This window comes from Asterias amurensis, chromosome 18, assembly GCF_032118995.1.
Source record: "Asterias amurensis chromosome 18, ASM3211899v1".
Lineage (NCBI taxonomy): Eukaryota > Metazoa > Echinodermata > Asteroidea > Forcipulatida > Asteriidae > Asterias > Asterias amurensis.
In genome coordinates, this window is record NC_092665.1 from 4,242,406 (window position 1) to 4,270,110 (window position 27,705).

The following is a 27,705-nucleotide window of genomic DNA, read 5'->3' on the forward strand; positions in this document are numbered from 1 at the left end:
TTCTTCTTTTTCAACATCCAAACAGCGCAGGCGCCCATTTACAGGATGGATAAAAGTACTTAACATTATGAAACTATAAAATGAACAATTAATTATAGGAAGTAAACAAAACTTAAAAATACACACATGGCAAGAGGGTAAAACCCTAAAAATAAAACAGACTGAAAACATGGAAGACCCAAAACGGACTAGGGTGGCAAGACGAGTGAGGGGGAGGGCTGGAGCACTTGCTTGACTTGGACCTTGAAGGCAGAGATGGATTGGTGGAATATGTCAACGGCATACACCGTCTACCCTTGGACGTGTTGAACTAGTTTATGATTTATTAGCAAGTGGTGTTTTTAAAAAATGAATTGCAGACAGGTAAGTGATAAGGCGCATAGAGGAATCTTTTATTCATCATGCGCCTTATAAATGCTGTTTATTATTATTAATCAAAATCTTCTCTCTTTTGTCCACCGTCGACATATTTTATGGATTTCCGGGTTATACGGGGAGGGTGGGTAGAGGGTGAGGGTTGCCAGGGGTGTGGTGGGGATGAGGGATGTCCGTATGGTGAGTGTGGGTGGGTGGGTACAGGGTGTCCAGTGGAGAGATAATTATTACGAGTATCGCGGTCAGTGTGAAGGGCGCCCTCTTCGTTTTATTTTAATCTTCGAATCAGGGGATGCCTTTTGGCGGTCGGTCACTGGCTAGTGCTAAGATAGCCCACCTTGTGAGCTGTCAATGGCTCTCTTTTAACATCGGTCTCATTACAGGACTGTGATGAAACCGGTGTTAAAAGAGTGCCATTAACAGCTGGTGGGATGGCCAGTGCATGCAGTGGATTATCGATGGCAAGTTCAACCGAAACAGTCATTGGTTACGACCAAACCGCACCCCTACTAGACTGTGGGCTACGAATCTACTTGGATTATCGACAGTCGATACGAAGGGCGCCCTCTGTAATTCTCACTAAGGAGTGTTTCATTTTTTGCATCTTGTTCGATCACCAAATATATTAATAGATGTCCCATTTTTTACGTAGTAAAAACAACAGATTGGTCATTTGGTTGGTGACAAGTAGGAATTGATTAATCAAACAATTATTCGATATATAATGAAAGGGGGTGGGGCATGTTGATAAGTCTAACAATTGTGGCAACAGGTTGAAAGTGATAAATAAATCAAAGAAATTCAACAAAATAATAACAAAATTAATCAATATGTAATGAAAGGGGGGTGTATGAATAAGTTTAACAACTAGAAAATATGAGGGTTTTAGATTAGATGAATGAATTATGGATCAAACAAGAAGAAACTCAACAACTTAAAGGCAGTGGACACTATTGGTAATTACTCAAAATATTTATCAGCATAAAACCTCACTCGGTAACGAGTAATGGGGAGAGGTTGATAGTATAAAACATTGTGTGAAACGGCTCCCTCTGGAGTGCCATAGTTTTCGAGTAAGAAGTAATTTTCCACGAATTTGATTTCGAGTCCTCAAGTTTAGAATTTGAGGTCTCGAAATCAAGCATCTGAAAGCACATAACTTCCTGTGACAAGGGTGTTTTTTTCTTTCATTATTATCTCGCAACTTTGACGACCGATTAAGCTCAAATTTTCACAGGTTTTTTATTTTATGCATATGTTTATATACGCCAAGTGAGAAGACTGGTCTTTGACAATTACCAATAGTGTCCACTGTCTTTAAGTAATTTCTCAAACTAAACCGGAAAATGAAATTAGTAACAAACTAAAAAAAAAATCACTTCAAGAAAATCTTGTAGTAAACATTCCAGCATTGAACTGTTTAATAATTTCTTCAAAGTCGCTTCCAGCCAGGTAGGCAGTCTTAACACAAAAAACACATGAGCAAACAACTTAAAGGGACACGTTGCCTTGGATCGGACAAGTTGGCAGTATAAAAAGCATATGTAACCGTTTGTTATAAAATGCATATGGTTGAAAAGATGTTTTTAAAAGCAGAATACATTGATCCACACAAATTTGCCTCGAAATTGCTTGGTTTTCCTTTTGCATTGCGAACTAACACAATTGGCCATTTATGGGAGTCAAAAATTTCAAAGCATATTTGTGTGGATCATTGTATTTTACTTTAAAAACATCTTTCCAACCATATGCATTTTATAACAAACGGTTACAAACGCTTTTCAAAGACCAACTCAACGGATCCAAGGCAACGTGTTCCTTTAACTTACAATGGGAGACTTTAGGACTCAGGGTGGCAGCAGACATACCAGGGCCATATTTCACAGAGCTAACTGCTTTAAAGGCACTGGACACCTTTGGTAATTGTCAAAGACCAGTCTTCTCACTTGGTGTATATGCATAAAATAACAAACCTGTGAAAATTTAACTCAATTGGTCGTCGAAGTTGAGAGAGAATAATGAAAGAAAACAAAACGCTCTTTTCGCACAAGTAAGTGTGCTTTAAGATGATTGAATTCGAGACCTCAGCTAAGGTCTCCAACTCAATTCAAATATTTTAGTGAGAAATTACTTCTTTCTCAAAAACTACGTTACTTCAGAGGGAGCAGTTCCTCACACTGTTGTTTACTATCAACAGCTCTCCATTGCTCGCAACCAAGTAAATTATTATTATTTTGAGTAATTACCAATGTGTCCAGTGCCTTTAAGCAGCAAATATTGCTTAACAATTTTCTACTTAGCATAATCAGCAGCAAATCTAGTCAGAAATCGTACATGTGGCCTGTTAATTTGGCTGTTTTTCTTATTCTGGTAAGCATTATTTTGTTGTTCTAAGCTTTTTTTGTGCTTAAGCTGCCCTATGAAATTGGCTCCTGGTCAACTTTTATGCCCTTTTCTGAAGGGATTTACTTGGTAAGTCTGCTGCCACCTAGTGTCCCTGATAGTCTCAAATTATAACTCAACATAGATGTAGTCTTGGTTCTAAGTCGCTCGGGTTCTGTAATCATGAATACAAGCAGTCGGTCATGAAAACTTTCTTGCTGCTAGAGGGCGCTACCACTCCTTTGAATACTACCACCCAGGAACCGCTATATCACCACAAACAGGGCCTATTATTCCATTAAGCCTGTAAGCACAAAAACTTGCTCAGCACGGGAAGTGCTTAGTAGATCTTGTTACCAGCTAGAAGTCCATAAAGTTTAAATTGTTGTGACTGGTGCCCCATTATTTTTTTTTTCTAAAAATAGAAATTTGCCTATCAGTTGTTTCTGTTTAAAAGCTTTACGAAATTAGGCCTAGGGCTGTGGCCATCACAGATAGTGGTTCGAGGAGTGATAGCGCCCTCTGGGTGAGCGGTTTGTAAGGTGATTGCGGTTTAGGTTTTCTTGATTTCATGTATTCGTGAAAACACAATAGGGCCCAATTTCATCGAGCTTCTTAAGCACAGAAAGTAGCTAAGCACAACAAAATTATGCTTACTAGACTGCAGTTACCAGCCAAACTACCATATCACATATGCAACTTTTGACTGGTTTCCTTTTGCTTAGCACAGAATTGTTAAGCAAAAATGTCTGCTTAGGCAGCTCTAGGACATAGGGCCCTGGAGCAAACTATCCAAGATGTTGTGAACAAGATCGTTAAAGCGGCAGTCTCAGCCGAAAGTGTAAACAAACTTAAGCTGGGAGTCAGTTTGTAAATCTACTGTATCCCTTTTAAAGGTTTAGGATGAGGGATCAAATGAAACAACCCCAAACAGGGGGTACACTCCTCATTGAGGTACAATTAAATCTCCCAATGCGGGTATTGGTACACACGTACCCAGAGTCGGGTTGTAGACATTGATTAATACTGTAATCACAGGAAGACATAACACAACCGCGTTAATTTAGTACAAATTTTAAACTAAAACAAAACATCCAGTGAAAGTGCAAATATTCTTTTAAAATATATTATTTCATTAGGTCAGAATAACAAAACATCTCGATAAATATTTAATACTGGAAATATAAAAAATAACACAATATAAACAGATAAAGTCATAACAAATTGCAAAAAAAAAGAACAATAAAAATGGACAATTATCATATCATACATAAGTACTCAATATGAACAAGAACAATGAATCGTTCAAGTCTTACACGCATTCAAAAGTGGAGGCCCAGGACTTGAATTTCACTGGGAAATCGTGGCAACAACGGCCATGGCTTGCAGGCAGTACCTAGTCTGTGTTAATCCATGGCCCGATTTCATAGAGCTGCTTAAAGACCCGGACACTATTGGTAATTGTCAAAGACCAGTCTTCTCACTTGCTGTATCTCAACATGCATAAAATAACAATCCTGTGAAAATTTGAACTCAATTGGTAGTCGAAGTTGCGAGTTTATAATGAAAGAAAAAACAACACCCTTGTCACACGAACTTGTGTGCTTTTAGATGGTTGATTTCGAGACCTCAAGTTTTAGATGGTTGATTTCGAGACCTCAAGTTTTTGTAAATCTGAGGTTTCCAAATAAAATTCGTGGAAAATTACTTCTTTCTCAAAAACTATGTCACTTCAGAGAGAGCCGTTTCTCACACCGTTTTATACTATCAACCTCTCCCCATTACTCGTCACCAAGCAAGGTTTTATGCTAATAATTATTTTGAGTATTTACCAATAGTGTCCACTGCCTTTAAGCAGAGAACTACATGTATGCTTAATAACTCTCTGCTAAGCAGAAATAAGCAGGATACCAGTCACAGATTGTACATGCATCATGGTACACCGGCTGGTAACCTTATTCTGGTAAGCATAATTGTGTTGTGCTTAGCTACTTTTATAAGCACCTCTATGAAATCAGGCTTGGCCTGTGAGACTGCCAAATGCCCATTTTTGTTCATTCCCCTGTCAAAAGCACTGCTTGTGAAAATTTTCAAACACGGACAAGACTTGCACAATCTATGCAAGTAAAAAGTTTAAAATGTAAGCCTCAAACCATTTATTGAGTGCATCAAGTATTAAACTTTGAAACCTTTTACCATTGCCTGCTTCAACATTGAGTCCAGTAAACTTGTATTTGGTTGCATTTCTATATGGAATCAAAGGTAACTAGTGGATGCAACCAATATTTCAGTGAAGGTAAAAGAGACCCTCAACAAGAATTTGTGATAAATCATGCAAAAAACAACATTAAAACGAAAATTAATAAAAGCTTTTCAATAGAATTACTATTATTCTTAAAGTAACATCCCATTTTATTGCACTATACTCAAACTGAAATTAGGTTCAATATATTTTATTTTTACTTTATTTAAAGCCAATTCAGAATCAGATAAAGCACTTCAGAGTTACACCGTTACCACAAGATTTCTTTCAGAACAAACGGCGCTACGCGCAAACAGATTTCAACGTCGGTCTGATTACGGGAACAATTAACATTTTTTCAAGACGCCTTGTGTGTGAATTATTTTATTAACCAAGTAGTTGATTGAATGTGATTTTAGATTGAGATTGGTGTCTCACAAAACCCTACTGACCCCTTGCATGCACGTCACACGCGGCGATTGTGCCACGCTCACCATTTTGGTGGTCAATAGGTTTACGTGTAAACGCTGCGTCGCCTAAAAAGCGCACTGCACTGAATAACTTACAGTTACATTGCCCACCAGTATGGCGGTCCAAGGTTATTCGATGATGACGTCAGGTGAATTAGGTCAATTGACTATAACTGTCAGGTATACGTACTTCTACATTTACATGTATTGAGCCATGGGTTATACTTGGACAAGCTACTTGTATTATAGTTACTACTTCACTAACAACACTAATAATTATTAATAGTAGCTTCTTATACAGACCGTATTGAATATGACGTCACCGCTCAAATATCTTCCCTACAACATGGCGTCTGTGTGCGTGTGCGTGTGGGTGTGCGTGCACGTGATGTAGAAATCAAACGGGGAATGCTGCGTGCTGCATGCTTCATTGATGTACGCGTTTAGACGCGCATACGGTTTGACCTACAAGATGGCGCATTTCATAGCATTGATGGGGTTATTCAATACGGTCTATAGCGCGCATATCACTCAGTGATGCTGCAGGGGCTTTAACATACAGTACTACAGGTACTATTGTTATAAACAGTTATCTACTGTTTGGCTTTGTCGTCAGTTCAGACTCCAAATTAATAAGTTTAGGAACAAAACATTTCATTGTTCTCCGGTGGCTATTTGTTATGCCAATTAAATTATTTTGAACAACGAGACACATTTCCATTGGTGTATACATGTTATGTTTGTATGTGTATAGGTTCTGTTTGGATTTAAACCTATAACTGCTTAGTATTGGACTTGAACATAAATTTCAGTTAACATTAACACGATCTACACAAGTCATCTGCAGTTCCCTAGGAACGTGTTGTACATTTGACAATGCATAATATTTGTATACATTGTAGCAACACCAGTTTAATCAATATGGAACCACAATCACATGAAGTTTTATATATGCTTTGCTGTACATGTACTTTTTCTGCTAGATTTATTTTTGTACATGTTATGTCTAAATTTAATTTACCAATACCAATAACTACATTTTCATTTTGTTGATCTGAAGCTATTTCACCTGAAAGATCTTTAGGCAGTCCGTGATGCACCTAATTTTTGTCTTTTTCTCTGTCACGTCATAACCAACTAGGAGACAGTTTATTTACCTTACGGGCGTTGTATTTTAAGCTTAAGCAAAGCGCGACCTCTCATATGACCTCTAATCTGAGGACCAGTACTCCAACACTTCATGACCTCTAATATGACCCGTGGTTACTAAATATATCTGACATGACCTTTACTTACAAAAGAGCTTAGCAGGCATACAATATACACATATACATAATTAAAGATTGACCTTAGGGAATGACCTTACCAGATGTTACCTCCGACACGACCTCTCATCAGGCTGTCACTGCGTTGCCATGACGATTGGATGAGAGCGGAGCACTCCTGACATCTCTTTTGTACTCGGCTGTCAGAGATTGGGATGATGGGTAGATCAACCTAACAAGCAGAAAATTACCATGGTAACAGTTTATAAACATAACAGCTGAACAATGGGTTTTCAATGAGCCGTTTGCGAGTTAAGATTTGAATAATATCTGGTACAAATTACCGCTTAAGTTTGACAATAGACCATATTGAATATGACGTCCTGCGGCTCAAATATCTGACCTACAAGATGGCGTCTGTGCGTGTGCGTGCGTCGTAGAAATCAAACCGGGAAGGTTGCGTGCTGTGTGCTTCGATGATGGACGCGCATACGGTTTGCCCTACAAGATGGCGACTTTTCATAGCAAATAGGGGTTATTCAATCCAGTCTATAGAGGACAATAGAGACAGTTGCTATGTCAAATGGTTTGGCAACCTGTGATATTTTACTTAACACTGACACAAAAACAAAAAGTTGTTGTCATCATTTCAAATTATTGTTATCATTACTTTTAGCCTATTTCTAAAACAGGATATTGAATTTCATGTTTTTATGTCATGATAATAATAATAAATGAATGAATGAAAGGATCGTAAATAATAATAATAATAATAATAATGGACACTTTTATAGCGCCGGTATCTGCACTGCAACGCTCATGGCGCTGCTCTACAAAAGACCAACCAACAAGCAATGAAAGTAGCATAACATAATACGAAAAATAAACTTATCATAATGCTTCTCTATGTAGATGAGTTTTAATACTGTTCGTAAATACCTGCATAATCTGCTTCCATACAGCGGTTAAAGATGTTACAAACTTCACTTTCTCGTTGACGCTATTGAAATAAAATACCCAAGGATTCTGAGGGTGCTCGGATAAGAACTCCTGAAAAACAAAATGTTTAATACATTGATCACAATGATGGAGTATTGTAAAGTGCTAGACAACGGACCATTCTGGCTTTTCACTAAGCTCCGCCCACCGCACACGTGAGCAAGACACGTGTACGAACACTTCAAATGACATTCTGCACGATTCTGCCGCGCGTGCCAAATATACGCGCACGCATGACCGAGTTTGTCCGACCACAATCCTGGCTGTGATTGGTCAAATGGGTGAATGCGCACAGTTTGATTGATAGGCCGGATCGGTCCATAGGAGACTTTCTGGGACGATAGGTGGCAGCAGACTCACCGGGTTAAGCCCTTGTTCTCAGAATTATGCGCATGTTCAGAACTACGTAAACAATGGAAATTTACCTAGCCACCTAGCGTTGGAAAGTCTCCCATTCTTCAAACAATGTCTTTACGATCCCCAAGAATGTATTGAAGATTCAATGTCAATGCCATTTCTTAATTGAGATTGATACACTCAATGATACCTCTTATGCTGTGCCAATTTGTTTTCCCTTTCCTTAGTTTTTCTAGAGTCATGTGTTTCATCAAACCGCTGTGATCTAAATGAAATAGCAGTATAAAAATGCCTTTCTGTATTGTAATGTACTGTACTGTGGAAGTGTCGTGGCCGAGCGGTTAAGAGCACCAACCTCAAAGTCTGGTGTTTCTGATCAGCAGAGTATGGGTTCAAGTCCCAGCCGTGACACTTGTGTCCTTAAGCAAGCCACTTTTAACCATTGCTTCGTCCTTCGAATGGGACGTAAAGCCGTGCACTTATCTAAAAGAGAAGGGGTTAGCCCCAGTGTTCCTGGCTGTGGCTGCTGAATGCGCCGGCCCTAGCACCTTGTAACCCCTTATAAGGTGCTACATAATTGGTTCTCAGAATTCATTCTCAGAACTTCAATAACATATCTTTCTGTAAAAATGTATATACTAAGCGCCTTGAGTACCTTGTCGGTAGATACGTGGGCTGGCTGACTTCGATATTGTTATTGGATTGCTTGGAACTGGGTGGCCTGTACATTGCCTCGTGTGACATGAACCTTAAAGACAGTGGACACTATTGGTATTTACTCAAAATAATTATTAGCATAAAACCTTACTTGGTAACGAGTAATGGGGAGAGGTTGAGAGAAACGGCTCCCTCTGAAGTGCCATAGTTTTCGAGAAAGAAGTGATTTGATTTCGAGACCTCAGATTTAGAATTTGAGGTCTTGAAATCAAGCATCTGAAAGCACACCACTTCCTGTGACAAGGGTGTTTTTTCTTTCATTATTATCTTGCAACTTCGACGACCGTTTGAGCTCAAACTTTCACAAGTTTGTTATTTTATGCATATGTTGAGATACACCGAGTGAGAAGACTGGTCTTTGACAATTACCAACAGTGTCCAGTGTCTTTAAGTATAACACTTACCACAATAATGTAAGCTCCATCCTCATGATCCGTTGTTAGTTGAGTCACATCATGTACATCCACAGTGGCCAAGAGACGATAGAAATTAGTCTGGCAATCTTCATGGCAGATCAACAGTTTATGAGATGTAGTAACAACACAGCATGGCTGGCAGGGTGATGGAGCGTGTGTGGGTGTCGTTGCTGCTATTTGCTGAAAAACAAAAACATTGACAATATTTGTTTACTTTAATGCTGATGGATTGATCAGGGTTTATGCAGGAACAACCTGGACCAGAACTGCATAAAATAGAAAGGACTACTACATCTCACACTGGATGAACACAGCGTACATTTGTAAATGATGATGATGAATAACGCTGAAAAGGGGATGTTTCAGAGTGGAATAAATATTGCATAGCAGCCAAATTGAGGACAAAAATAATAGTAATGGCTTCTTATATCGCGCTCAGGTCCGTCACGCAGTGACACTCATGGCGCTCCAATATTATTACCCCTGGTCACTGGGCCTTAAACCATTCCTTAAACCATCTCAGCTCCCTGCCTGTGCAATAATTATATTCGCTACTTGGCTAAACCAATCACAAAAACCATCTCTGCCCTCCACAGGTACCCATTTACCCCTGGGTGGAGAGAAGCAATTATAGTGAAGTGTCTTGCTCAGGGACACAAGTGTCACGACCGGGATTCGAACCCACACTCTGCTGAACAGAATCACCAGAGCTTGAAATTGGTACTCTTATCCGCTCGGCCACGACAACCCACAAAAGGTATTCCAATTTGCAAACATGTTGCTTTCTTATGCAATTCTATCCTTACACCGTTGTGTGATATGCACTGTAATAGACGGATTGCACATGAAGTTAATGAATGCCATATTTGATGCAAACAATTGAAAAGTGCACGCGTGTGTACGTGCTGCACACAACTCTCAGCCAATGATAGAATTAAACGCGTCAACGATCATGGGTTGAACCCATGACCTTCTTTGTCAATTTCCCAGTCTTGCAATGGAGATTGGATTCAAGTGGTGGGATTCAAAACCAACTACCCCCAAATGCTAGAGCAGGTGTGTTAACTAATAAGACCACTATGCATGCCCTGTGATTAGAGGACAGGTGGTATTATTGCAGTACATCCTGATTTGAAATGGCCTCTTTTCACAGAGCATACTTGGTGGTCTAGTGGTTAGACTTCTATTCATGAATGTGGGTGTTGTAGGTTCGAAGCCAACTCGAGTAGTAAGTATGCCTGTGGAATTTTGGTACAGGACTCAGACAGCTTGGAGTAAACAGTGTTTTATCACACAATCAATATTCTCAACAGTGTAATTGATAACAGAGAGTTTGCAAAACTTGCTAACTATATAGATGCAATTGGTTGCAATTATCACTCAAATGGTCTTAAAAGGCACTCGACACTATTGGTAATTACTTAAAATAATTTTTAGCATGAAAACTTACTTGGTAACGGACAATGGAGAGCTGTTGATAGTATAAAACATTGTGAGAAACGGCTCCCTCTGAAGTAACATAGTTTTAGAGAAAGATGTAACTTTCCACTAAAACATTTTAATTTGATTTCGTGATCTCCAAATCAAACATCGTGTGACAAGGGTGTTTTTTCTTCAATTATTATCTTGCAACTTTGACAACCAATTGAGTTCAAATTTTCACAGGTTTGTTCTTTTTGTGCATAGGTTGGGATACACCAAGTGAGAAGACTCGTCTTGACAATTACCAAAGGTGTCCAGTGTCTTTAATGCGTACACATAGGTTTATTCATCTATTCACTCACCCCTTGAGCAACAACCTGACAAATAGTTTGTAGCCAATCAGAAACCTCCTCCTCTGTGTCACATGACAGTTCTAGTGATGCTCCGTCTGATAGAATCATCTCAAAACTATGAGGGCGGTCCCCGTTACGCACTCGCCTGCAGCCTCCAAAGTGTGGTACCCTGTGAACAACAGAAGCTTTATCAAAAGGTTCTCTTTCTGAACAGAACATAAATGTGACCCGCTACGTGAAAATGAGTCAGATGTCGCCCAATGCATTATTAAGTAATGGACAGTTTAATGTGAAGAAAAAAAATGGGGAAAAAAACATTTTTTTTTGTTTTTTACTGTTTAAGATCAAAATTTGCATGGTTAACCTTTAGAACACTTACTTTCAGGCAATAAAGCTACGAATACAACAATTTTGTGATCATACTTATGTCTTATTTGTATCCTTTTGCGCGTAATGGTAGTTTCAAACATCACTTTACAGGTAATTCGTTTTTCAGGAAAAATGATGTATTTGCTATTTTCAAACGGAAGTAACTCCGCAACGTGATACACCCCAAAGCTAAGACATATACCAAATTACTGCTGTTGGTGTGTTCTTTCCAGCCATGCATATAACTCAATCCTTGAAATTGTCAACATCTGACTCATTTTCACGTAGCGTGTCACAAATGTTATTCTCTCAAATAAGATTGTAACATAAAATGTGCGAGAGCGCAAAAATTTGCACATAATAAACATAAGTGTGTTAAAACAAAATTTTCATCTCCAGTTATCACGGCATCTTGAGTTTTAGAAATCGGTCCGAAAATACCCCAAAAACCATGTTTCATTAGAACTGTACAACAATTTATTCCTTCATCCTGGGTATGATAGACCTGACCAAATGACAAACCAGCCGTCGATTTCACCAACCTTAGGATTAATCTAAGGATTTTGGAAGAGTCAAGTTCCGTATCCATAGACACTAGGACACACTGGTCCTAACTCGAACTAATCCTAGCGTTTCGTGAAATCCGCCATAACCTGAGAGCTCTTTCTACAAAATACCACAGAAACCTTAGAGTCCACAGTACACAAGCCATATAGGATTTGGAAATACTCCCAGCTGTACAAACCAATCAACTTCATGCATCCAATGCTAACCTATAGGAGCTGTGGTACTTTGTGGCAGACTGTGGTACTTTGTGGCAGACTGTGGTACTTTGTAGCAGACTGTGGTACTTTGTGGCAGACTGTGGTACTTTGTGGCAGACTGTGGTACTTTGTGGCAGACTGTGGTACTCTGTGGCAGACTTTGGTACTTTGTGGCAGACTGAGGTATTTTGTGGCAGACTGTGGTACTTTGTGGCAGACTGTGGCACTTTGTGGCAAACTGTGGCACTTTGTGGCAGACTGTGGTACTTTGTGGCAGACTGAGGTATTTTGTGGCAGACTGTGGTACTTTGTGGCAGACTGTGGCACTTTGTGGCAGACTGTGGTACTTTGTGGCAGACTTTGGTACTTTGTGGCAGACTGTGGCACTTTGTGGCAGACTGTGGCACTTTGTGGCAGACTGTGGTACTTTGTGGCAGACTGAGGTATTTTGTGGCAGACTGTGGTACTTTGTGGCAGACTGTGGCACTTTGTGGCAGACTGTGGTACTTTGTGGCAGACTTTGGTACTTTGTGGCAGACTGTGGCACTTTGTAGCAGACTGTGGTACTTTGTGGCAGACTGTGGTACTTTGTGGCAGACTGTGGTATTTTGTGGCAGACTGTGGTACTTTGTGGCAGACTGTGGTATTTTGTGGCAGACTGTGGTATTTTGTGGCAGACTGTGGTACTTTGTGGCAGACTGTGGTACTTAGTGGCAGACTGTGGTATTTTGTGGCAGACTGTGGTACTTTGTGGCAGACTGTGGTATTTTGTGGCAGACTGTGGTATTTTGTGGCAGACTGTGGTACTTTGTGGCAGACTGTGGTACTTTGTGGCAGACTGTGGTACCAATGTAAAGACCCATTGGATATGACGTCACACTCTCAAAAGGATGCAGATCATTGTACAATAGTTGTTCTCTGTGCTTAAAAACATGCGCATGATCTCAGCGTACCTGTAGCGGTTCGCATTATGCAAGGGGGAGCTGCTGATTTTTTACAAAATACAGAATGCGCCTCGAAACAAATGCATGTAATTTTGGGTGTCAACTCTCTTTTATGCATGTTTGTATACGATTTTGACACCCAAAATGACACCCAGGATAGGCACATGTGAGTACACTGCATGAATTGCAAGGGGTCTATAATATATAGGGTTTAAGGCATTGCATGGTGAGGTATTAATATATATTTGGTTTGCGGTAACACCATGTGTGTATCTACTTGCCAGGTGGAGTTTGTTCTTAGAGAACTGTCTTGCTTTATTCTACTACCACGGAGTAGATGTTCGAGGGTTCAGGAGACTTCTCAGTTCTGAAAAGAACTGTTCTGCTACTTAAATATTACCCGGGCCGATGGTATAAAAAATAGGCTGGGACTACTACTTTAGCTTATAGGATCGGGATTAACTGCACTATCGCAGAGTCAGTTCTTAAATTGGTCTCAACATTTCGACTAGCCTGCTCTAGTCATCATCAGGAGACTGTATTTCTCACCTTAGTTGTACACTTAGATCTGGTTGTCTATCCTCCTTTTGACTGTATCTACAGAACATCTCATTCCGTAAGACGAACCATCCACTCTTCCAATGGCTACGCCCCACCAAGAAGCTACCGACTACCTTGTACTTCAGTGAACCCTTCCGACTGATCTGGGGTTCATACAGCTGGAGGTCAGGGGTCATTGAGAGGTCAGCGAGGTCTTCCCAGTGGATGAGGGAGTAGAGATGCAGTTTGATGTCATGGATCTATCAAAGAAAAGAATAGTTTAAAGATGATGTCAATTTTTTGCAAAGCGAGAGCAACGCAAGATAATTACCAAACAAAATGATGACAGTGAGATCACCCCTACAGCATCCAACTGCAGTTTGTCAAAACATAAGAAAAATTTCAAGACTTTCTACTGAATTGTTCATGTCCAATGAGAAAGTTAGGATTACAAAAAACGGAAAAGGTTTAGCCGCTTAGATAAAAAGTTAAGCGCCTGCTCCAAGAGAAAAAACTGCAATATATACATTTGGTTTTACGCTTACACCGATGTGTGTAAGCATAATATCTTCCAGAGATATGCGAGTAAAAATTACAGGCATATTACTTGTGTAGAATTCAAACCCATGATCTTTGCCCATCTAGAGCAGATGTCTTACCAACTGAACCACTGAGATCGCCGGGTAGCTAGAGGCAGAAAGTACTGAGTGTACAACGCTAACACACATTGGCGTAAGGGTATATATAACCAAATAGTGTTCTGTATCCACATCTATTACCTCTGTCTTATTTATTTAGACTGCTTTGGGTCTTCTATACCCTAAGTCCCTTAGGCCCCTTACCCTCACTATTCCCTGTGCTTGATCCTACTGACACAGTTCAGTGAGTACTGACACAGTTCAGTGAGCATTGACACAGTTCACACACCCCCACACACTACCCCAGGCTCCAGAGCAGGATCCAGTTTCACCATGCATCGCCGAGCTCAATTTCCCGCCTCTATTTCCCGCCTTCGTGCATCACCAAGCTAATCCGCCTCCAAAGTACTTAAGCAGCATGCAGCATCAGAGTCCAGCTTTCTTCAGAAGACGATCAGAGCATACTGATCGTAACGTCGAGTTGAAACCAACGGTTCTTTTCAGAACCACCCCAACTCATTAGAGATAGTCATTACATGGTGTTACCGCAAACCTTTCCATATCGTATTTCCACCATGCAAAGTTTCAAATCCTACTTACCTCTGTCTTACATTCCTGCGCAGCCCATTTCTTGAGAGTAATAAGCTGAGCTGTAGCATCAGTCAAGATACTTATTGGTTCAGCAGATCGCTTTGTATCATCCATGACACGTCTCAGAGATGACAGAAAAAACCTGACATTGACAAGACATTCTTTGTATATGAGAGCTTATAGACCTTGTGACCTTTGTTTACATTAAGTGTGACCTTGTACATTCTTTGGCTAGTCTGGCAGGCAAGATACTACACTGACCATATGGGAAAGTTGACATTTTGTGTCATAATTTCCACATAAATCCAAGAGTTATGAAAGAAAAAGCCGGACAAGTTTTGAGATGTGCCCCCTTTCATCAAATCAAAAGTCGATAAGAATTGGACAGTGCAATCTCCTTAAAATGTAAGATTTAATGTTTTCTTCCATTAGGCTGTGTACAAATCGTGCCTGCAGAAAGTCCAGGCTTGGTGGCTCTTTTGTAAACATGTGATGTCACAGGTCACATCGTCTATAGGTTTGGACACTGAACTAAAATAACCCTACTGACCCCTTGCATGCACGTCATACGCTACGACTGTGCCACACTCACCATTTTGATTGTCAATAGGTTTCTGTGTAAACGCTGCATCAAATAAAATGCGCACTTCACTGAATAAGGCACAGTGATATTGCCCACCAGTATGGCGGTTCCAAGATTATTCGATGATGATGTCAGGTGAATTGGGTCAATAGGATTGTGCTGGATTCAATGGTAAAAGAAACATCCTCTGCTATAAGGGATATCCAGCGAACAGATCCAATACCCAACTTCCTGCTCTTATGATGTTCCCCTCCCTTACATGAATGTAACCCAGACCTAACTTTTCTAAAGAGCAAAGCAGAGGGTGAGTGATCGTTCAATAAGCCTTTTTGAGGTATGGCGGACACAATGCTACAACACTGTAAAGTTGTGGTAAATTTGTGCGTATTGACCATAGAAATAGAACGAATGTTATTCAGTGAAGTGCGCATTTTAGGCGACGCGTGGTTACACGTACACCTAATGACCACCAAAATGGTGAGCGTGGCTTCAGTCGCGGCGTGTGACGCGCGCGTATCACGTCCGCCATACCTCAAAAAGGCTTATTATAGCTCTAGTCAGGGGCTCAACCGAGTGAGCACCGCGGGGTCGACCCGGGGAAGCTAATCGAACGCACCCTATGTTGTCATCAAAGATGGCGGGCGATGACGTCATGGGCAAAGGCCATGAACTGCCACTTCGAATTGACGACTACCGCTCACGGCTAGAATTATTATTCATATTTGACATACCTCGTTAGTGACTCATCTCCCGTGGTTAGCCAATATTGCCTCCTCCTATTGGTGCATACAATCTGAATAGTTTGGTAATGCAGACCCACCTGTGTAAATAATTGCAATGAATTATCCAAAAAGAAGACGCTGGAGTATTTTGGGCATATTACAAGGAGAGACGGGGGAAATCTTCAGAAGCAGTGCATGGAAGGGCATGTAGCTGGTCGCGCTGGAAGAGGAAGGCCGAAAGCCAAATGTGGCACAACCAGTCACAGATGGTATACATGATGTGGTATTTTGGCTGGTAACTTTATTCTGGTAAGCATAATTTTTTTTTTTTTTCTTAGCTAATTGTTGTATATAAGCAGCTCTGTAACTTCGAACAAAGGTTAAGCCTGGTTCATACTTCCTGTGAATGCGAATCACAGGGCTGTTTTTCGCTGCGAGCAAATGTCTCAAATGTTGAGCACAGTTCGACTGTTGCGATTGGTTTGTTGCAAATTTGTAACGCAAAAATTCCCGTCGCATTCGCAGGAAGTATGAACCAGGCTTCAGTCAATATCACATTAAGCACTTACCGAGATGTAGTCCAGAGTAGTATATGGTAGTCTATGCTGAGTTGAAAAGTGACCTTGTTTCTCGCCTCGCCTTAGTATGTATAATGTGTAATCAGTCAGTAAGATAAATGCTGGCTGTAGGTCTCCTTCCATGTGACCGGTACTCATACGTATTAGCTGGTAACACAAGATGGATCATGTATAAATAAGGGAATAAAAGGGTAGCAACGAGTTCTTAATCAGCTGTTTAAAACCGGCAGGGTCGTGGATGTTAGATAAAAGCCCGGGACAAAGGCGAGGGCCTCAACTGCACGACCGACACCCTCACGTGACGCGCTCTCCACCAATAGGAATAGCCAAACTGTGTGAGGTATTCATGAATGTACTTTTGAGTTTCATCAACTTCAACACCAAACCTCGAAACCCGATGACATGTTTTGTTTGATTCTGACTGCACTAGTAAACTGACTATGATTTACATGTGATCAGGCATACCCCCATAATCAGAGTCCAACAGTTTGGGTGTTGAGTTACTGTATGGTGTTGGACTGAGGACTGCACTAGTAAACTGATCATGCTTTACATGGGATCAGGCATACCCCCATAATCAGAGTCCAACAGTTTGGGTGTTGAGTTACTGTATGGTGTTGGACTGAGGACTGCACTAGTAAACTTACATGTATTATGCTTAACATGGGATCAGGAATACCACAATAATCAGAGTCCAACAGTTTGGGTGTTGTGTTATTGTTTGGTGTTGGACTGAGGACTGCACTAGTAAACTGATTATGCTTAACATGGGATCAGGCATACCACCTTGATCAGAGTCCAACAGTTTGGGTGTTGAGTTAGCATTATGTTTTTGAGTGAGGCAGGGTCCTGGTAAATCACTGCTAGAAGTTAAAATTGTCCTCAATTTCTAAACAACGTCTAGGTGCATACGTGCAGGCCAGGTCCTTTGTTCTTGTATACTGAGGTAGTTTTCCTTTTTTCAGATAAGCGGACAGTTGACTACGGTTTGAAAAAGGAGGTAGGAGTGCAGTTGACTAAAGTCACTTATGGTAAAAAAAGAGGTATTAAAAGCGCAGTCCACTTTTCAGTCTTGAATGAAATTGTCAGTGTGAATGAAAGAATGAATCATGAAGTAAATCTCACCTTCTTAAACTGTTCATGTTCATTTTTGAAGATCTCTAGCATCAGATACAGCTTAACGTTGTTATCAACTCTAAATACACCAAAGGAAACAAAAGTATAGGTTAAAGGCAGTGGACACTGTTGGTAATTACTCAAAGTAATTAAAGTATTTTCCACGAATTTGATTTTAAGACCTCAGAACAAGACTTTGAGGTCTCGAAATCAAGCATCTGAAAGCACACAACTTCGTGTGACAAGGGTGTTTTTTCTTTCATTATTATCTCGCAACTTCGACGACCAATTGAGCTCAAACTTTCACAGGTTTGTTATTTCATGCATATGTTGAGATACACCAAGTGAGAAGACTGGTCTTTGACAATTACCAATAGTGTCCAATGTCTTTAATGATAATAATGCAGAGTTTGGCTTTTACTGTTGTTGTTTTTTTTTTTTTGCAAAATAAATAACAAACAAGGCATAATGAATAAAAATAGTTAGAGGTATTCAAATCTTTAAAATAATATAGAGCGCTACAATTGATCTAGATCAGCCTCCAGAAAATTTTAGCCCGTCAATCGGATGAGAATTTCAAGTATTCAAACCTTCCATCTGCAATAATTTCATTAAACCAATTTCAACCAACATAAGGTGAATAATCTTGGTTCCTCAGTGTCACAGAGTGATTAAAGCGTCACAAAACATTTTAACACTGCTGAGAAAGTTTGGTGACCCACCTGACCTTTTACGCGACCTTCCTTTAGGTCGTGACTCAAAGTTTGGAATACCTTGTTTTAGATTACAATTTAAGGAGCACATTCCAACATTTCTATGTGAAACTACTTACATTATCTCCGCTTCATGAACGTCAGCTTCCATTGAGATCGCCTTGGTAACTGTTCCCTTGGTTACATCATCAGATTGCTCATCGCTATACTCCTCCTTGAAGGAACTGGTGTCCGACGACGTCCTCATTTCTCTCTCCTTGCAGCCGCTTGTCTCAATCAATCCTTCCTCGCTATGATTTGCAGAAATGTCAGAGAGCATTGAGGACTCTGCTGAAGATTGAGGATGATCGTCGGAAACCCACGGAGTTTGAGATGTTGTCTTGGTGAACAAGCTGGCAAAACTTGGCACTTCATCTGATAGTACAGACTGCGCCAAAGAAACGTCCATAACATCAGACTGATTCAGATTGGAATGTTCCTCTTCTATGGATTCCGTTGGTTGTGGAGCTTCTAAAAGTTTAGATGGATTACGGATGACCTTGATTGGTTTTGGTGAACTGAGAGTTAATTGTACAGTCTCATCGAAGTCAAGACTACTTTTAGATGTCAAACGTTGATGTATGATTTGGGGAAGTTCAATTTTAGATAAATCCGTGGCAAGATTGGCAGAGTCGTTAATGTTACTGTCACAAGTAGGTTGCAAATCAAAGTTTATTTGGCTTTCTTCTGTTAGGTTTTCTTCGGTAAGATGTCGTTGAGATTCTTCTTGATCGTCCATGTTCTGTAACCTTTTGGTTTTCTCATCATTAACTGGAGAACGCTTTAGATCCGATAAGCACTCTGTGTTCTCCAATGCTCCATTTTGTACGATATTCTTGGCAGAGTAGTCCGTCTCTATTTCTTTGGGATTCGAGGGTTGGTCAAGAAGCATTCCATCAGAGCTCTGAAAAGAAGAAACGGAGCAACTCATGGTGAGTAGTTGATCTTGGCTATCTGTCTCATTCTCATCACACACCGTGCTTGATGTTATTGACTGGCTGTCCCCATCAAGTGAAGATCTATCAGTCTTTTTCTTCTTCTTCTGACCTTTCTTGACTTTCTTCGTCTTCACTCGAATCACCTCAAGATCTCCATCTCGATGGTCATCCTCCAGAGACTTAATTGACCCTCTCGGTGATGAATCCTCACCAAGAAACTTAACTTCATTACGAGAAGCTACTCCAAGAGACGCCGGTCTAACAGGCTTGCTTTCTCCAATCTTGCCAACGCTGTAAGACCTCTGGTACACTCCTCCATCTCTACCATCCTTCTGGTCTGTAGTCTCGTCTAATGATAAATCGGACAAATCTATCTCGGAGTAGTGTTGCGGTAGCGAGTGTCTTTTCTCAATCCTTTTCATCTTGTCTTTAAGAAGTAAATCAGGAATCTTGTTACCAGCTTGAGGCGATTCATCCATTGGGGAGAAGGCATCGGAGCTGGCGATTGATGAGTTACCATCATTATCAGGATTTGTTGCTGGTGTGCTTGGGGTTGTAGGTACGTTGTCATTGGTTGGTGTGTTATCCTCATGCTCAGATATAGAGGCTGAGCGAGGGATATAGCTGACCAAGTCAAAATAGGCAATATTCTGAAAAGTTGAGAGAAAAAAACTATTTTAAATCCACAGTTTCACAACACAGTTATTTCCATACCTACACTGTACTTGTCAAATTAAAAAAGTATACACCCTGCGGTCGATTTCACCAAACCCTTCCAAACTTAGGATTAACTTTAGGACTTAACCTTCAGGAGTTAAATTCCGTATCCAAATACGTAGGAAGCAATGAACCTATCTTTAGTTAAGACAAGTTACTCATCCTAACTCGAGTTAGGATTAAAGGAAAACGCTGCCTAGGGGCGGTCGAGTTGGGCCTTGAAAAGCGTTTGTAACTGTTTGTTATCAAATGCACACGGTTAGAAAGATGTTTTAAAAGTACAATACAATGATCCACACACATTTGCCTCGAAATTGCGTGGGTTTCTTTTAACTTTGCGAAATAACACGGTCGGCCATTTATGGGAGTCGAAAACTTGACTCCCATAAATGGCCGAGCGTGTTTGTCGACGAGGTGAAAGGAAAACCACGTAATTTCAAGTGATACTTGTGTGGATCGTTATATTCTACTTTTAAAACATATTTCTAATCATATGCATTTTATGAGAAACGGTTACAAACACTTTTCAAACACCAACTCGTCCGATCCAAGGCAACGTGTTCCTTTAATCCTAGCGTTTCGTAAAATTGGCTGCAGGACCATCCACAAAGCATGTACCCACAAGGTACACACACACCTCATATGCACCGTATTGGAAGAGGTCCAAAAGGTAATGGAACTCATGCTCCAAACCTCCCTTTTACCAGGGCTTATTGTGTAATCCCCAATTCCAGGCCTTTATACTTTTGTTGGGCAAACAAATATTATGAGAGATTGATAGGCTCCCGAGGCTGTTTATTAGCCGTGGCATACAGCCCAAGGTTTGGCAGATTCAAGATGGGCACATAGCACATTATCTCAAAAATAAAAAATCTTCATTTTATAGAAACAGTTGAGATCTTTACTAGGCTTAGTCATGGTTTCAATGAGAGAAAAAGATTCTTTTCGAAAGTCCTCAAAATTAATCCCACTGAAAAATGACAGAAATCCTGACATTAAGTGGTTAATAAATAAATGTATCATAAAAGTAGGCCAACAAGATTTGGCTTTGCAATGTATGTTACGAATGTACAACTAGCTGCCCAAATCGTCTCAAATCATAAATTACTTTATTATGAAAGTATATACATAAACTTACTCACCAGTTCAAGGTCAAAGGTCACAAAGTCGAGACCAGAGATTAATGTCTGTAGAATAATTAGTCTCTGCTTATCTCTAAGCATTCCATTCCTACAAGAAAAATATATAATGTATTGAATAAATAATCTCTTACTGTGAATGAAGAAGCTCCAATGTGTATCTTTTTAGGGATCACTAGGTGGTGGTAGATTTATTAGGTAAATCCAGAAATGTGCTTCTACCACCTAAGCAATGAAAACTAAAAAGAAACCTGGACCCAATTTTATAGAGCTGATTAGCAGAACATATTGCCTCCTTGTATATAGTAGTCTATGCTGAGTTGAAAAGTGCCCTTGTTTCTCCCCCCGCCTTAGTATGTATAATGTGTAATCAGTCAGAAAGATGAATGCCAAATTCCTTTGCTAAGCAAGAAATTAGCTGGGTACCACTAACAGCAATGGTGAATGTACGGTATTTCGGTTACCAACCAATCTTTTGTAAGCCTAGTAAGTCTGCTGCCAGCTTGTGTTCCAATGTCTCCCATTATGAAAATACATTTTACCAGAGCACAGTTACAGACACTGGACACTATTGGTAGTTGTCTAAGACCAGTCTTCTCACTTGATGTATCTCAACAAATGCATAAAATAACAAACCTGTGAAAATTTGAGCTCAGTTGGCCATTGAAGTTGCGAGATAATAACGAAAGAAAAAATTACCCTTGTCACACAAAGTTGTGTGCTTTCAGATGCTTGATTTCGAGACCTCAAATTCTAAATCTGAGGTCTCGAAATCAAATTCATGGTAAATTACTTCTTTCGCGAAAACTACGTTACTTCAGAGGGAGCCGTTTCTCACAATGTTAAATACTATCAACCTCTCCCCATTACTCGTTACCAAGTAAGGTTTTATGATAATAATTGTTTTGAGGAATTACCAATAGTGTCCACTGCTTTTAACAGTTGCTGAGTTCCAAGGAACCAGACTATGGCCCTTTTCAAGACCACTGCTTCAACTCCAGATTCGGCTCAGGCTAGCTTGGCCCCGTGGTTGTTTTGACAATTTGCGCGTGCTTTGTGTACATGTCCAGGGCTTCAGACGAGAGAACGAAGCCTGAAGCCAAATCCAAAGTCGTAGCCATGGATTTGAAAAGCTTCTTACTGTTGCACTTTGGTTAGTATTAAAAGACTACTCACTCAACGTAATACTTGCGCATTGTGATTGGATTCTCCAGGAAGCATCTGAGGTAGCTTTCCATAGCCGTTTCATTCAAAGACTTGTAAAGCCACGCCCGACCTGTTGAAATGAAGAGAGAAGAAATGCACATTACACTACAAGTAGTGAGTCAGGTCTTCTGGTCTAGCGCATCAAACTCAAGTCCAGGGGCCAATTTCTTAGAGCTGCTTGAACGCCCAAATAAAAAATTGCTTTAAAATTTCAATCGTTTTGTTATACCTTTGTATAATTGTTATTCCTCTTCTCAAAGTTCTGTTGTCATCTTCAAACATTATTACGACGGACTATTCACGAATTGTTTAATAAGCAGACGAACAAGAAACAATTCCCTCGAACCCGCGGTTGTTTCGTACACAGCACCTGAAATCGACCAATGCTGGGAATGATCAAGGTGATGTACACCGGTGTACATCACTTTTCATGTTACCCGGCTCGTCGTCATGTTACATGCGTTTTTGTTGCGCGTCACATGATTGGTTCTCGACCAATCAAACTTCACAGTTTGTTACCGAGGTATAACAATTACAAATGGTACATGTGATATGGTACTTTGGCCGGTAACCAAGCCATTAGGTTTGCATCAAATTGGACATTTTCAATTTGAGTATTGCCAGGAAAACTTTCACAAAATGAAGAAACAAAAAATGAGAAGAAAACAAACTGACTTACTTCTTCCTAGATCTGTGGTGAGTCGATCCAGATGAGTGATTTCATCAATGATACCTCGATGCGCAAACAGCTTGGTCACACCCCAATACCCACACGTTACATTCTTCAACCTGCAAGAGGGATTGTAGAATCAAATCTTCAGATGAAATAGTCACACATAAACAATTTTGAAAGAGAAGAATTCACAACACCAAAAGAACAGGACACTGAAAATACAAATTCTTCGATAGTATTATTAATTGATAGAATAATTAAGAGAGGAAGAACAGGTGGTTAACGACTCAATGTTTCAATCAGTATGCTCTGATTGTCTTCAGGAGAATGCTGTACTCTGTTGCCATGCTGGATGCTGCTTAAAGGCAGTGGACACAATTGGTAATTACTCAAATATGTTGTTAGCCTACATAAAAACTTACTCGGTAAAAAGCAATGGAGAGCTGTTGAAAGTATAAAACATTGCAATAAACGCCTCTCTCTGAAGTAACAAAGTTTTCGAGAAAGAAGTAAATTTCCACTAAAGTTTAATTTTGAGACCTCAGAATTAGATTTTGAGGTCCCGTTTGTTATTTTGTGCTGTGTTGAGATACACCAAGTGAGAAGACTAGTCTTTGACAAAAATTACCAATAGTGTCCAGTGTCTTTAAGTACTGCCTTTTAGTATAAAGGATTAACTGGTAGTTGGATTTGGGTTTGGTGTTGCGCGAAGGCGGTAACAGGAAATTGATAATATAAATAAATTGACCTACCCATGAAGGAATGCGTGATCTAGTCTTTCAACCAACTTCTGTAAAGGTCTGTCATCATTAGTGACTTTAAGAACTTCACCGTCCAATCCATAACTAAATGACTGCACCTGAAATAAAAATCCACAAATAACAAAAAAATATATTAATTTTGACAACCATAATATTAGGACTGGTCAACTTGTGCCACTAGTGTCATAGTACACATATTGACTGGCAACGAGGTAACTAGTATACGTCTATTCCCACGAGGGACTTTGAGTGACCAGAAGAACGAGGAGCAAATAGGCCCCTCTTCTGGTCACTCACAGGCCCGAGGGGAAATAGACGTACACTAGTTACCGAATTATGCCCATCAAATTGTGTTTTATAACACAGCTCGGTTTTGAATGTCAAATAAGAACAGAAAAAGGAGTTTTGTAGTTTTTGTTCAAGTCAAGAGAGGGCACTGTTACCGCGGGCACTATTTGCAAAGACTAGTGCCTGCTCTGGTACTATTCCCGCAAAACACGTGCGCGCGATCACTAGCCTATATTAGTTGATCCCACGTGACCGTGTTTCAGCCAACCAGAATACAGAACAAGCAAGAGGTGTGTAATAATTGAAACTAGTATTGAAGTAGCGACTATTTGTAGTAAATTTAGAGTAGTAAATTTCACTAGTCGCCCAGGCCTAATCAACGACTCACGACAAAATTAATTAAAACCAAGTTGATTTTTGAAAATGTCTCATTCATATGGGCTTCAGGTGAACTTTGTAATGATACGACGAGAACAAGGCAGTGGATATTAAATTTTTACTGACGACGGTGAAATCATCCGAAACACTTTTTATCCATACTGCAATTTCAGGAGGATAGCTTTCCGTATCACGCCACCACTTTTCACTTTTTCTTTCAGGATATGTTTCCCTTAAAAATATCCTCTGGAACTAGGCCCCCTACAAATAAAACAAATCAGAGTTGGCAACAATAAACATACAGAACACTTTCTGTAGGGCCTATCCTGCCACCACTTTTTCTCTTCTTTTTTAACCAAAAGGAATATCTTATTTGAGTATAAATTAGACAGTTAGATATGAGTTTATGTCATAACAAATGAAAAAGTGATTGCAGGATATAATTTACAAGACTGTTCCAAACAATACACATCTACAGTTTACTCCTTTAAGTTGAATTGATAACAAGATACATGTAGATCCAATGTGGTCTGGTAGTGGTAGTGCACACTGACCACTGTAAAAGTGTTCATTTGGAAAGCACTATGAGTGTATGACAATGGACCCTTCCCATGAAATATGCTAATTACCTTCACGCATGCGTACAGACCCTGCTGGTTGGCAACAAATGCCATATAGTTGTGCACTAAGCAGACGCCCAATCGCGTCTGCGTCACGCAGCCATTAGCCGTGTACAAAACAGCGCGATATTCCCTCAGTTTTGCCAACCAAAATGTCAGTGCGCACGCGCTAAGTGCAATTTCAATATTTCATGGGAAGGGTCTAATCTGGGATAACTTTCCGTATGGTGCCACCACCTTTTCACTCATTTTTACAAAAAGGGATATCTCATTGAGGTAAATTAGATACTATATTATTTCATATCGAATGAAAAAGTGGTGGCGCCGTACGGAAACTTTTCCCTAATCTGCACTAAACAGTCTCTGCCATGTCAGTGACAAAATTAGTGTCAACTATTTCGTGTTCTACCTTCATGATACAACATAAAATCAACAACATTTTAATAATGAACAAAACAACTCTTCTTTTTCCTCCATCAGTGTCAATGCATGACATGTTATCCATTTTGACTGATGCATGCAAACTCGCTTTAGAACCAGTGAAATTCAACTTTTATTTCCCATTACGGGAGACGTAGGCCCCCCTAACAACATTTTAATGATAATAATTAGGCCTGTGACTTATTCAGCAGAATAAATTGGGAACATAAGTAATTAAATAATATTTTAGGGTGTTGCACAGTATTAGTAGGCAGGCAGGAAAACCACAACTCGAACAAGGGTCGAGACGTTAGTTTTAACCAACGAAGGTTAAACTCGGTGACCTGCTGCAGCTCATCAGATCAGCTGACTGTGCGGCAGACATAAAAAGTTCAATAATCATGTCGTGATTTTGTTGACGAACTTACCTCCTTTATGGCCTTCGCAATTCCCTCCAGAATTCTGTCCTTGAAATGCCCCCTTTTGGAACTCATGCTGAAAACCTACTCAAGCATATTTTTGCTGTAACCTCAGAAAAACTCGCTTTGAAATCAGAGAAATTCAACTTTTTATTTCCCATTACGAGACGTAGAATAGTGCTGACAGGCGGCATCCATTTTGACTGATGCATGATGGGGTGGTTTTAGTGGTTTAAAGGAGTTGTCAAAATCTCCCGCCTTTTTCCACTTTCCAGCAGACGATCGTCTGCTACACACTTTGACGTATGAAATTTGTATGACAAAAATTAGCTTAACAAAAAAAAATTGTGCTTTCCAGACAAGTTACCCGCAGGGACCAAACACAAAAACTCATAAGCACAGAATATTATTATTGCTTAGCAGAAACAGGTTACCAGCCAAAATCACAATAATTATTACATATTGTGACTGCCTGGTGCCCCAATCGATTCTTACTTAGCAAATAAATTTGTCATTCAGTATTTTCTGCTTAACAGTTTTAAAGCACAAAACCTTAAAGGAAATAATAGTTGCTTAGCAGGAAACAGGTAGCCATCTGCATTCAGTGTTTAGTGCCCAACTAATTGTTGCCTAGCAAAATTTTGTCACTATTTTCTGCTTTTACAGCTTTTGTCTAGATTATTAATTAAAGGTTTCGAGGCCCTCAGCTAAGCAAATTTGCGAAATTTTAGTGAATTTGGGGTCAACACTGAGGACATTTTTTTAAAGGCCTATAGGGCATTACGTTGTGAATTTATGGTGTTCTGTTACTTTTGTTATGCAGAAATTTAAGCATTGTTTACTTATAAGTTGTGGTTATGGCCTCAATGTATGGGTTATGGGCCGGTTTTAATGGACTGTAGAGAAAATACATAGTGGAAAAACTAAATGGTCACGAGTGAAACTTTTGCTTTGCATTTCAGTTGTACCCATGTTCCAGGGCAACATTTTACTGTCTCATCGTGTGTAAAACTGAAACAAGACCATTATGAACAAGTTGACTAATGCGCGCGCACCTGTTACATTTTCAGCTCGTACGCGCATGTGCGCGAAGTGCAAGATTCCAGTAGTTATTGGGTGCGTTCGTTTAGCTTCCCTGGGTCGACCCAGGTGTGTGGCGGTTTTTTTTTTTCCAGGACGAACGTGTGCAGATAATTACCCACGTTTGTCCTGGGGGAAAAAACCACCACACACCGGGGTTGACCCAGGGAAGCTAAACGAACGCACCCATTAAAATGCATCCCCACGTGATCGGGTTTTGACCAATCAGAGTCTGTAAATTGTACAAGGTAATTAATAATAATAGTTTGCATTAAGGTCTACATTTTAGAACTTTATTATTATTTTTTAAACAACATGTAATAATGTTTATTCTCGTGGAAGGAATGATCCATGTATTCTTTTCCGAAACAAAGTCTATGCTCACATTTGCAGACCTTACTCACAGGAAGTATGAGTCAATCCTATGATTGGTGGTATAACTACAGTCTACAGATGCAAACAAAACAACAA

At 39.9% G+C, this 27,705-nt stretch overlaps 2 protein-coding genes across 2 annotated transcripts in view; both read right to left on the minus strand.

Moving 5' to 3' along the window:
• LOC139950732 (uncharacterized) overlaps positions 1–27,705 on the minus strand; it is a 157,915-nt gene that overhangs the window by 22,054 nt on the left and 108,156 nt on the right. The gene's annotated exons all lie outside the window — the stretch shown is intronic.
• On the minus strand, positions 1,775–26,352 carry LOC139950728 (pleckstrin homology domain-containing family M member 2-like). The gene is made up of 15 exons (XM_071949519.1): positions 26,164–26,352; positions 24,021–24,127; positions 23,275–23,384; positions 22,566–22,665; positions 21,393–21,480; positions 18,676–20,183; positions 17,853–17,922; positions 16,719–16,874; positions 16,159–16,247; positions 14,854–14,986; positions 13,625–13,875; positions 11,008–11,167; positions 9,212–9,403; positions 7,674–7,784; positions 1,775–6,966 (listed from the first exon to the last, which is right to left on the minus strand). Exons 1-15 carry the CDS (start codon positions 26,227–26,229, stop codon positions 6,832–6,834), a joined length of 3,276 nt encoding a protein of 1,091 aa, XP_071805620.1. The 5' UTR covers positions 26,230–26,352; the 3' UTR covers positions 1,775–6,831.